The 13,533-nt window shown below is 26.6% G+C and overlaps 1 protein-coding gene across 1 annotated transcript; it reads left to right on the top strand.

Moving 5' to 3' along the window:
* The first annotated feature begins 998 nt into the window (after positions 1–998).
* On the top strand, positions 999–12,885 carry LOC113370960 (nose resistant to fluoxetine protein 6-like). The gene is made up of 12 exons (XM_026611626.1): positions 999–1,125; positions 1,193–1,379; positions 2,166–2,366; positions 2,577–2,653; positions 2,917–3,143; positions 9,804–10,142; positions 10,205–10,386; positions 10,460–10,595; positions 11,556–11,745; positions 12,324–12,466; positions 12,527–12,650; positions 12,719–12,885. The coding sequence occupies exons 1-12, from the start codon at positions 999–1,001 to the stop codon at positions 12,883–12,885; spliced, it is 2,100 nt and encodes a 699-aa protein (XP_026467411.1).
* Positions 12,886–13,533: the final 648 nt, after the last annotated feature.

Here is a 13,533-nt window from a genome sequence, read left to right as displayed (position 1 = left end):
AGAACTGCTCTATTAGAATTTATCTAAGATTTATTATATATTTTAATTATATGTAGCAATGGGCTGGAAAAAAGCTATATTTTTACCTATTACATTTTTTAGTAAAAATTATATATCCAATATTATTAATGCAATAAAAATGTAGATTTTGTCATATTACATATGAAAACCAATATAGTATGAGCCTAATTATAAATCATTTTAAAAAAATATCATAAAATACACTCATTCTATATATCATACTGTTCTATCTTTAGTGGAACTACAAATAGAATAAAATTAAACTAATTGAATATAAATTGATCAAAATTGATTATAATTAAAATAATATTTATAAGTATGTAATTTCATATACAACAATAGTGTTTAATAAATAAAAATAAAGTACAAAGTACTTGAAAATAAAGTAAAAATAAGAACAATTATTTAAATAGCCACATTAAAATTGTTTTATTCATATAAATTTTAATAATTATTTTGTATAAGTAATTCAGAAATATAAATATTTATACACAAAATGTTAAGCTCCTAGTGAAGCATATAGTTCTTGTTGTTTTTGCCAGATGATATAATTATAAGATATTAAAGGCATAATGACAACATCAAGAAACTGCATTGAAAAATATCGAATTCTTGAAAAGAACATTATTGGATTCATAAATAATGTGATAAATTAACAAAAAATGTTTTATTATATATATACATACATATTTACCGTAAATTTACGAACACTACTGCTACTTTCTTAAGTAAATAAAGATAATGATTGACATTACGGGATTTACTCCAAACAAACGGAAGCGATTCAAGAATACAAAACTTAGTATTCATGTGAATAACGCGAAAACAACAAAATGTTAATATCATTGTTATAAAATTTATTAATTTATTTTTATTATGTAGTCATAAATATTAAAAAATACCATCAAGATGTTTTTAAAATATTTTATAGTTTTATTTTGCTTACTATTTTTAAACAATGCCATTGTCAAGGTAGCATGTGGACATTCTCAGACAGAGTTGTGAATTATTTATTGACGATCGATTTAACTTCGTCTACATGTGATCTGGAGATAAATGAATATTTATTAGGTTTAAGTAATAAAGAAAAGTGGTCGGCAATGAGTGAGTTCATGTACAAAATAATATAAATTTAAAGAAATATTATAATTATATTTAATTTTTTATCAAGTGATTGATTCAACGACCAAACTTCAAACTGGTTTATTTTCTGGAAATCTGATAGATTTTGGACAATATGATCAATGTTTGGCAATAAATCATCAATCTAAAACACAAGGTGTAATTAGAGGAAAGCATTGTATGGTTTATGCGATTACTCAAAATTTTGAGCAGACTGAGCATAGATTATATACAGGGTTAGTTTTAAAAAAAATATATAATAAGTATTTTTTAAAAAGTCATTCATGAAGTCATATCGTTTGTTCTTGATATTTTATCAAAAAATACAATGGTAAAAATTGCACCTGTCTGTAAGATAAAGATGTAGCAAAATGCGCCGACACACAATGAATTGAAGATCATCATATCACCGATATCATCATCGTTATCATCTAACAAAATCTTTAAATAATTTGATTACTAAATAATAAGAGTGTTGCATATAGCACTAATATATTTTTTATCATATATGATAGTCAACAAATAATATATTAAACCTGCAATAGATTTTTTCAGTCTTTTTTCCTTTAACCTACCAGTTTTCTGGATCTCTGTTTCTGCAGCTTTCATAATTTAGAACTTGCTAACTTATTATTTATAAAACAAATCAATAATTAAATAAATATAAATATATATACATTAGAACCCTTTAAGACGTTTATGCCTAACATGATTTTTAGCATAATACATGATTTTTAGCATAGGTCTTGCTACGCGATTTTGGGAGAGTCCTGGTTTATTTCCTGGGTAGTTTGTTAATTTGTTATTGTTATCGAATGAAAAAATACTCTATAAAAAACTAATATTATATTGGTTCTCAGTAGTAATAAGTTTGTCTGTTGAAAATTCGATTAAAAGACCATATCCATACCATATCATTTGATAATTGGTTTAGTAGTGAACTCTAAGCTGGTAAATAACTCTTGTTTTCTCATTTTAATTATTTCATATTCATTTATAATATTTATTATGGTAATTTATAGCATTGCAAGTGGACTCGGAGAAACAGAATTGGCTATAGGATTTGGTATTTGCTTACCATCTTCATGTAGTGGAAAACAAATTCGTGATCATTTGCAAAATGTTGTTCGACAAATGAACGCTACAATTGCCAATTATGATCCTGAAATTGTGTGCAATTCTCTGGAATCCATAGAATTAGACCATCTTGATGCATTTGTGATGTAAGAAATTATTTATGTGAAATGCAAAAGTTGCTTCATTCAATTTAGTACATTATCTAACAAAACAAACATATAGAGTAAAATAACTTACTCAAAATTTGCTCTATTTTTTCCAAATAGCAATCAGAATATAAGGCAGTAGATCTAGTTGAAGTTAAAGCAATATTTCATACTATTATCTTTATAATAATTTATATATTATGATTTCAGATTCTTTTTTGGGATTGTTGTCATCATAATTATTTTAAGCACCTCTTACGACACATTTGTTAAGCAAGCTCTGAAAGGTATTGAAAATATTTTATTAATAATACAAAAAAAATACACATAATTCCAAAATAGTATTTGGCTATCTGCTCTGATATCAAAAGTATTAAACCCAGACAATACATTATCACAATGTATCAATCTGACGTAAAATTGGATTTGGATTCCCAACTACTACTACGGAATTCAATGATTTGTTATCTATACAAATTATACATGGTCAACTTAATAATACTTGAGATATATGTAAAACGACATGTTAAATAAATGATTTCTATTTCAGATAATGGTACAAATGTTATTGATCCAAAACTGGATTCGGATCTTAGGACATGGTTTGTAGCTTTTAGTTTACGAAGTAATTGCAAACAAGTTTTCAATAACACCAGGAAAAGTGATGTTAAATGTCTTCATGGATTACGAGTTCTATGTTTAGTATGGGTGTTAGTTGGTCATAGGTATATGTTGACATCTATGTTCCCTGTGGGAAATTCTACTATATTTAAATCGGTACGAAAGCTTATTGTAATTAACTACTTACTTACCAGTTTAAAAAATATTTAACTTTGTCTGATTTTTAGTGGCTCTACAATCCAATCAGCGCCTTCGTTCTATCATCACATTACAGTGTCGACACATTTTTAGTCTTAAGTGGCTTATTGACATGCAGATCATATTTCCGAAATCAAAATACATCAAAAATACTTTCTACTAAATATTTCTACTTACATCGTTATATCCGTCTGACTGCACCTTTGGCACCTGCAATATTGCTGGGAGCAACCACCAAAAATTTGGGACTCGGTTCTGGGCCAAATTGGAAACCTGTTGCGACCAGGGAAACAGAAATTTGTCGCAATCATTGGTGGTCAGCTTTGCTTCATATTCAAAACTATGTTAATCCAGATGAGATAGTAAGTAGTAAAAGAAAAGCAAATTTTTAGGATCAAGAATACCATATATAAAATTACATTTGATCCATAACATTCACATTTTCAGGATCAAGAATACCATACCATGTAAATAGCATAAATTGACGATATACCTAGATGTATCATACGTAGATATTGTATAAAATCCTAAATGTAAAAAAGTATTCTTAATTTTTTTTATTTCAGTGTGTTGGGCAATCTTGGTACCTTTCTCTGGACGCTCAGTTATATCTCATTTCTCCTGTAATATTATCTGCATTGAGTAAGTGGCCAAAAAGAGCAATTATCGGATTAATATTTCTAATTATCAGCAGTATTAGTTACTGCCTTTTGGTTTCATATTTGGAACATCTTCCAGCATCTACACTACCTTCGTAAGTTTAATAATATGGTTGATACTAATTACCATAGCAATAATTTTACGATTTTTTTTAAACTATTATATTAGAATATTCAAAGTATTTATGACATGCTGAAATGCTTATTGTAAAGTTAATATATTTGGTTTTGTTAATTCGATCTCCAGAAATCCATTAAGACAAGTTCATCTATATCTTCCAACTCATGCAAGAGCTGCTCCTTGGTTGCTTGGCATAATTTTGGGATATAAACTCCATATTCAAGAAAAACAAGACCATAAACTTAGTAAGGTATATCTTTCTAGTAGAATTTCATTCTCACTAATGTCTTTTTTTAACATTCATACACAAACATAGAATTAACCCTTTCCACTCGGATGCCGCTGCTCCGGGGGCAAAATTCATATAAATCTTAGAATTTGCGAGTGGAAAGGATTAATATCAATATATTTCCCTTTGTTTTTTAGTTAGTCTTTCTAATTGGATGGATTTTATCTTGTTTGACGATTTCTGCTATTATTTTAAGTACATGGATGCTTCAAAAGTATGATTTTGAAATTTGGTCCACTTTGCATTTGAGCATTAGTAGAACAGCTTGGGCGTGTGCAACATGCTGGATTATCTACACTTGCCAACTCTCTGAAAAAGGTAATTTAAAACAAAGAATTAGAAATTAATATCATAATTGTAATTTTTGCTCAATTTATTCCTAACAAATCGCCACATGCAAATAAAATAGATATTTATAAGCTAAAGTATTTTTGTATTAAAAACTGTGTTTCTCCTGTAGACTTCACGAGTCATCTTTTCCAAGAATTGAGATCATTATCAACTTTTCGTCATTAATTTTTATAATTTTTGTCACTGTTACAAAAGAGATAATTGCAGACATTGCAATGATTTTTCATTTTTTCATTTATCAGTTAATTATTTTATTTTTTCAGGTTGGGTTAATAAATTTCTTTCGCAGCGTATATTTGAAATTCTTAGCAAATTATCATACTGCATGTATTTACTGCATTTACAAGTTCAATTGACCAGCATAGCAAGTTTGAGAACTCCACAATATTTTACAAATATTAGAACGGTAAGAAAAATCATAAAACATTGTTTATAAAAATTGATTAATTGAATTTCTATCACATTTTAGGTCCAACTATTTTTTGGAGACTTTGTAGTAATTTTAGCATTAGCCTTCGTATGGCATTTGCTATTCGAATTGCCTGTGAAAAATTTAGAGAGATGCTATATTTATAGAAAAGGTAAATGAGTAAAAATATTATGTGCTGGAATAAATAGAAAGAATTCAAAATATATTACATTAAGAGTAAATAAACATTTTTCAGAACAAAGGGCAATAAAATTCAATGAAACAATTTCAGAGAGAAGACTTAGCAAGATATGAAGAAGCAAGATTTTTATTAATATTGGTATTCAATGTGATAAATCAAAAACATAATTTAGTTGTATATAAATATTTCCAGACTGTTTGCAAAACCGCCACTAATTTTATAATAACTTTTAAGATTATATTTAGTTTTACAATATATGTAAGATTTATATAATATGAATATTTTTTATATCTAATTATTTTATAATGTTTCATAATAATATTTGATTTAAATTTAATCTAATAAATTAAGAAAACCAACTATGTGTTTATCTTTTTAAAACTAAAAAGATTAAAAATTGTGACATAGCGTTTAGATACTATATTTGGAACTGAATTAATATGTCACATCTGATTGATTGAGAATTAGCGTAATCGATCACCTTGAACAATTCAAACAATCAAAAACTTATCAGAATTGATAATAGAACATGTTGCAAAGTTGAAATTATCTTTAAATAACAAAATTCAGAAGCAAAAAATTAAGTAGATAAACATTGATTTACCAAACAATAACTTCTAAAATGCAATCAAAATTAACATACATGACTTTCAAACTAAAAAATAAATTCTGTCATAATATCTGTGTAGTTTAATATTTATTAATTTATTCATAAATAGTATCAACAAATTTATAATTCTAACAAATAATTAGAACTGCAAGCAATTTAGTGCTATTATTCTATTTTCATCGAATGACCTCATCCCATTCTTCGCACAAATTTTGTGAAAATATTTATCTATTGATTTCATAATATGATTAAATCAAAATCAAGCTTTGTTTTGCTAATAATCTGTATGGCTCAATAAATCCGATAAAAAATTTGGAAATGAACTGATTTCATTCAATCAGTGAACGTAGGCGAATTTGCCCTGATTAGAAGCATGTAGTGATATTATAAATAATAAATATTCAAGTGTAGATCTAATTTGCTAATTTATATAAATATTTTTAGCAAAAATGTGGTGTAAAAATTTTTTGGTTTACGTAGTTTTTATTTTTCTTCATATCTTGTGTTCAAATCCTGGTTTTGTAAGTGGAGTGTATAATAATATTTATGATGTTGAAAGTTCTTTTTCTAAAAGTAGTTTTAGGTTCAGTGATAAATTATGTGAAGAACACTTGACAAAATATGCACAAGCACTGATTTCCCCAAAACCTAAACAATGGGCTCTACAAAGTAAGTAATAATTTACTTAAATAATTGTAAATACAAATATTAGTTTTACATAGATTAAATATTTTTATTTAATAAAATTGAATCTTTGCAACTAATAATAGAATATTATAACAATAATGGATAGGAACATTATATAAATTAATACGCCATGCTATGAGTTAACTATTATTTAAGAAGAAAAACAAGTGTCTTTTTAGATTTGTTATAATGCAGAATAATTCAAGAAGCTTTTTATTATTTAAAATATAATATATAGTGAAAATGTTAAACAAACATTTAATTTGTGGTGAGAGATATTTACAACATAAATATTCTACTTATAACACACAAATGCAGAATGCAGAGGTTTTTCCACAAATCATATGATATTTAAAATTAGGATTTATACAAAAACTCATATTTTAAACAACCGGTGCCCGTATAGTATTTCTTTAAAAAAGTTGATTTTAACCGGTTTCAAGGATTTTTAAAAACATTGGATAAAGTAATTCGAACATAATTTTTTAACAGACATTTTCCATTGATTAACAGCAGATTCGACTAAAATTTTTATTGTTTAATTTTCTTTTTGATATTTTTTTATGCAATTTAGTAGAACAAAAATAATAATTGACCAGGATTAAATAACTTCAAATAAAATTAATTATCGTAGTTTATTGATAATTTCCATATGTAGAGATATAAATATTTTATAAAATGTACCAAATATCTGGTACATTTAGCTACATATGTCATTTTCATTTTTTTTTCAAGTGTTATTCATACATTAAAAACCAGTATTTTCTACTAAAAACCGGTTTTCGAACTCGACAATTCTCTTATAAAAACCGGTAAAAACCGATTTTTAAAAACCGACTCACCCTAATAAAAATCAATTACTAAATTAATTTTTCAGGTTTTATTGAATGATATTAAATTTTTTGAAGTCATGTTTATTAATTTTTTATGCTCTTGATTCACTGCAAACTTTTGTAAAAAATTGTGTTTTTAATCAATATAATTTAAAAATGAATGAATATATTATAACAATACGAGTATATGTTAAATTTTTTTTGCAAACTCTAGTTAAATTAGGGAAATAGATTTGAAAGCATTATACAACATTTATATTTCATTTTATAACTGACTATAAAACTGAGTATTAAACTATACTTTTAGTAAAAAATCGTTTTATGAATATTTATGACATGCTTTCATCTTAATCATTTCTGTGTTCATTTTCATGTATTGTTTACCAAAATATTTTGTATATTAGTTGTCATTATTCAGATTTCAATATGTTTATCATAACTTCTTATTATTAGTGTTGGATTCTTCAACAAAACTGCAGGCCGGTCTATTAGCCGGTAATATGGCTGATTTTGGACATTATGATGAATGCCTTTCGGTTGATTCAGGAGACTTTTATGGTCAACACTGCCTAATTTATATACCTTTGGCAATTGCTTCACAAATGACAGGGATTGATACACGAGGTCTATTTAATAGTTCCAGAGATATGTGGAAACATGAATTGACAAGGTAGGGATAGATTATGGAAAATTACCACTTCCCAAAGGTCATAAAATCTATTTGTGATGTGTGGTTTTATAAAATTTATTTTAGTATCCTTCTATCTTCTTGCTCAAAGGTAACATAACCAATGGAGGCTTTTTACCAAAACCAACACTTGTTACATTTGCTTTCCTGATTGGTGGCACCACATTGCACTTCACAAATTAATGAATTTCTCTAATTTTTTTGAACTGCAATTATATCAAAAATATTTTCAGACAAAATTTACGTTTGATTGTGAGCTCTCTGATCTGAAAATAAACAGACAACATAATTAAATTCGAGAGTTTCATTTTGAAATCTTCGAGGACAAAATCCTAAAAACCAACTATGGTGTTATTTATATTGGCAACAGATATGAGAATCTAATTTTTTCCTGGTCACTCTTGTTTACTGTTATCTATTTCAAAATTATTAGATAATTTATAAAAAAATTATCTCAAACTATTGCAAAAAGATCATCATCATATCTCAGTCAGACAGAGGTGTCTGGTATGAGAGGTTATCCAGTATATCCAGTTTTTATATACATTTCATTTGACTATCTCATTATATATTAATATACTATTTATTATAATTAAAATATCTTTAAGTGTTTCTTTAATTTTCTTCGTCTTTAATTTTCGTATAATATTTCTTTATTTTCCTTTTTGAAATTTAGCCTCAGACCTTTTATACAGGTATCTAGAGTATCTACTGAAAAAGCTCAGTTGACTGACAAATATTAATAAATAAATGGCAAATCACCATCGCTTCATAAAATATTCAAAATATTAACTTCAGAAAATATTATTAAATAATTAATATAATTTGTTGCTTTCAATTTCCAAAATTTTAGGCACTTGTCAAGAGAAGGTTTTGGCGCTGCTGAAATAGGATTATCATACTGCGTTCCATCCTCCTGTCGAGGAAGTAGATTGGGACAAATTATTGCCAATTCGACTTTACTACAAAATCCAATTTTAAAACCAATCGTAGATATTATCAAATCCAGTAGAATTACTGAAGATTTCTGTCACACAAAAGAAGTTGAGCCTTTTACAACAATCGAATACGTGGCTGCGTAAGTAATAAAATAAATTCATTAAAAAAATATATATAAATTTGTTCGGGACTAATTTTGGTTATTAATTTGTAGTGTAGTTTTTGGATTTTTCATATTATTGCTAGCATCAAGTACAGCATATGATGTCTATTTAAGATACACAGGTAAGCAGAAACATGTTCGAATTTTTATCCCATAATTTTAATACTGATGCTGTGATATTAGTAATTAGCCAACCTAATAATTGCAAAAACCATATCAAAACAGATGCCTTCAAATCTTACAACTTGCAAAATTACAAATTAGCAAGTTTTTTTTATCAACACCTGGCACAGACTGCGATTACTACAAATTGATATCAGATTATCTACTCAACAGCAACAAAAACATTGACATAAATGCGAATTATGGATTTTCAGGAAACAAACCAAGTAATGGACTTCTACTGGCATTTTCTGTTTTATATAATGGCAATAAAATTTTCACAATCATACCTACACCAAATGTGAAAACCAACAACATATCTTGTATACATGGCCTAAGAGCTATCAGTATTTTGTGGGTGGTGTTGGCTCATAGATTTATGATGTTTGGAACTGTACCAGCTGTTGTAAACTTAAATGGAGCCTTGGATGTAAGAAATAAATGACTGATGAAGAATATTTTGTTTGCATTTTTTTATATTTTACTTGTTGTTTTTATTTTATAGTGGTTGACGCAGTATCGAAGTACATTAATCACTGGAGGTTCAGTAGCAGTAGACACTTTCTTTATCCTCAGTGGATTCTTACTTACATATTTAAGTTTCAAGCAAATGGAAAAAACTAAAGGAAGAATAAACTTTTTTCAATACTACGTCCATCGATATTTGCGATTAACACCACCGGTTGCAGCTTTGGTACTATTTCACTGCTCTTTTTTCTTTAGATTGTTGGGAGGACCATTTGCAAATAGTGAAGTTGCCAAGAAAGAATTAAGGGATGATTGCATTTTGTATTGGTGGACACCGTTGTTGTATATACAGAATTATTTTAATACCAATAATATGGTAAACCTTTTATATTGAGCTCAACAACATACATTGTTTTTTCATTAAATTATATTTTTTAGTGTATAACACAAGCTTGGTACTTATCAGTAGACATGCAGTTCTATGTAATTGCTCCTCTCCTAATAATTCCATTATTCAAATGGCCAAAACCAACATTGGCCTTTATAGGAGCCATGTCTTTGGTAACCATTGGTGTCAACTTCTATTTGACTTATGTAAATGATTTTTCTGGTGGACTAATGTAAGCAAATTAGCTATGGAAAAATTTACATCAGTTACATGTAGTTCTGACTGAATTTTTTTAAATTTTGTAGGAATCTAAGTATCGGCAGAGACCAAATGACAACGATTTATTTTCCAGCCCATACAAGATATGCACCATGGTTGTTTGGAATAGTACTAGGATATATTATGCATAAAACTAGAGATAAAGAAATTAAAATTAATAAGGTATTTTTTAGAACCCTAGTTATTATTAAATTAAAATAAATATTAATTTGCAAAATCAACTATTAGAAAATATATAATAAATAAATTTAAATATTAAAAACAGAGAACAATATCTTCACTTTTTAATTAACAATAACAATTTTTATTAACATTCATGCTAAAATCAAGTGATATAGACTTTCACTATTTTTTTTTCATAGTTTCTAAAATGCAAATAATTCTAAACAGTTAAATAATATTTAAAATGTAAAGTAATTTACAAAAAAATCTTCGCAATTTTATTTAGAAATTTAATAAATGAAATATGTTAAATGGAAACTCTTGAAAACGTAATAGATAAACTTCTAATATTAATTTAGCATATAATCATAAAAAATATTATTTTTTTTAATTTTGCAAAACGCCTGGTTAAAATATGCAAATCTTTCAATTAGAGTATTAATATAATGACTTTCACAAATAATTGAATTTATGCAGATTCGGAACACATTCCAGTAAATTAAAATAATATCATAAGAATATAAATAAGTAATTTATTTAGCATATATTATAGGTCTTGAAAATATCAAAATATTATTATTAAAATGAGGATAATATATGAAAATAAACAATATTAATTTTAATGTTTTCTTATCAAAAAGTAAAATACTAGATGGTATATATTTTTTATCGATATTTAATTATAATTCTCAACATAAGATAATAAATCGAAATATTCCAAATTAATTGTTTAATTGATAATATTAAATGATTCAATATTAGAGCTTTTAAAATCTAATTTTAATAACTTGAATTAAATATTTTTATTGGTTTCTCTCATGATTTTTTACTGGATACCAACAGAACTTTGAATCTGCCTTACATTGTGTTACAAGAATCTTACAACAATATTATTAATTATTTATCAAATTACTGATTAATTACTTGTATCCTTAATTATATTAATTCCATCGATTACAGTTACTGAATTTGATCATTTGGGCAGTGGTTCTTGTATTTATGGTGGCAGTGGTTGTTGGAGCTTATCGTTTCTACAGATTTGATTGGGAAAACGATGTCATGCTCTCAAGTTTCTACCAGGCTCTGCACAGACAAGCCTGGTCTTTGCTGATTTGTTGGATCATTTTTGCTGGACATAATGGATATGGAGGTAAAAGATTTAATATACTGTTATGGTTCAACAAAAAAATAGAGTTGTTAGTACGTAGTCATTACTGGTGCAATAACAGTATGGAGATGATGGATATGGTGGTAAATGGTACTGGTATGGTTTAACACAAAAAGTACGGAGCTGGTAATGTAAAGTCATTACTGCTACAATAACAATATTTCAGTAAAACTTTAATAACAATATAATTTGTTATGGTTAAACAAAAAAAAACTAGAGCAGGTAATGTGTAGTTATGTATAGGAGCAACGATTACTAGACAAATTATATAGTAGGACCATATTTTTTTGTATTTATTCATTCATTCATATAAAAATTTATAAAATTGATAAAGTGAATAAAAAGTATAAAATTGTATTTACTTTTAGGAATAATAATAATAAAAATGTTTACCTAAAAGCTTACATTTTTGGAAGAAGTTGGATTGAACTTTGAGCCATAAATAACTTTATAAAATATATTAAACTAATGAATAATATTTTAAACTATTTTATATGCATCGAAATAATCATATGGCTATATCAATCAATATCTCATTTTCCTGTAATTATTATTATCAGGTCCAATTAACTGGATTCTATCCTGGGGTTTTTGGCAACCTATTGCCCGATTGTCATACTGCATATATTTATGGCATTACCAGATGCAAACTGCCAGAACTGTATCTAGAAAAACTCCAATGTACTTTTCGGAATTTGAATTGGTAAAAAATAAATATATTTTATGTACAATTCTAGATTTAAAATGCAATTATCATTTATAGTTGGCATATTTTTTGGGCGATGTTTGTCTTTCATCAGTGGTAGCCTTAGTATGGAGTTTAGCATTTGAATCGCCCATTCCAACTTTGGAGAAAGTCTTATTTGGCGGAGGTAGAAGCCCTCCGAGTAAGTATTTTCACAAAAAAATAAATAAATATAATTATCCAAATTGAAAAGAAAATTACTGATTTTAGAAAAACATAATGAAAATACTCAAATACTACGAAATGGAGATGCTGAACACGGATTAAAGGAGGAGCCTAAAGAAATATCTGAAGAAATTCCTGCTAAAGAGTTGTTAGGTGAAGATAATGAAGGATTTTACAAAGATGAAGAAGAAAAACAAGTAACGGATTTGTAATAAATATAGCAATATTTTTATAATGTCACCAATCTCATGAAGTATAATTTAATTCAATAAAAATGTCATTCATACGAGAGTATTTAATTTCAGGAAACTGATAATGTATATGATACTAAATCTTCAGGGCATTATATCAATTAAATAATTGTAGAAAATTATATCATCTTTATTATTTCCATACGTTTCGACATATAATCGTATGTCATCTTTAGTGGAATGTAAATTAGAAAGTTCCTAGTTAACTAATTTCTTGTCAATTAAAAAAATATAATTTTTAGATTTAATTTTAGGTGTTAGGTAAAACATTGCAACTTGTATCATCTTCGATTCTCGATTCTTTAAGGAAAAATAAAGATGATATAATTTTCTACAATTTTTTAATTGATGTATTTTCTTTGAAAATTTAGTCTCACATATTTTAACATCAAAGAATTTAGCATATATATATATATATATAAATATAGTAGTTGCATGTTTTATTGTAATATATTCAGTAAGTTACATTCATATTCAAAAATTTGTTTCAAGAGATATAAATAGTATTCGACATTTGAATAATACAATATTAAAGATAAGATTTTTAAATAACAAATATTTGTTTACTTTTATATTTTTCCAAATTTACACGATAAAATGCGCATTAAA

This window comes from Ctenocephalides felis, unplaced genomic scaffold, assembly GCF_003426905.1.
Source record: "Ctenocephalides felis isolate EL2017-DRISC unplaced genomic scaffold, ASM342690v1 CF-g0.4_SCAFFOLD_01492, whole genome shotgun sequence".
NCBI classification, from domain to species: Eukaryota; Metazoa; Arthropoda; class Insecta; order Siphonaptera; family Pulicidae; genus Ctenocephalides; species Ctenocephalides felis.
Note: the sequence above shows the minus strand (reverse complement) of the source record. Positions and strands in the feature narration are given on the sequence as shown.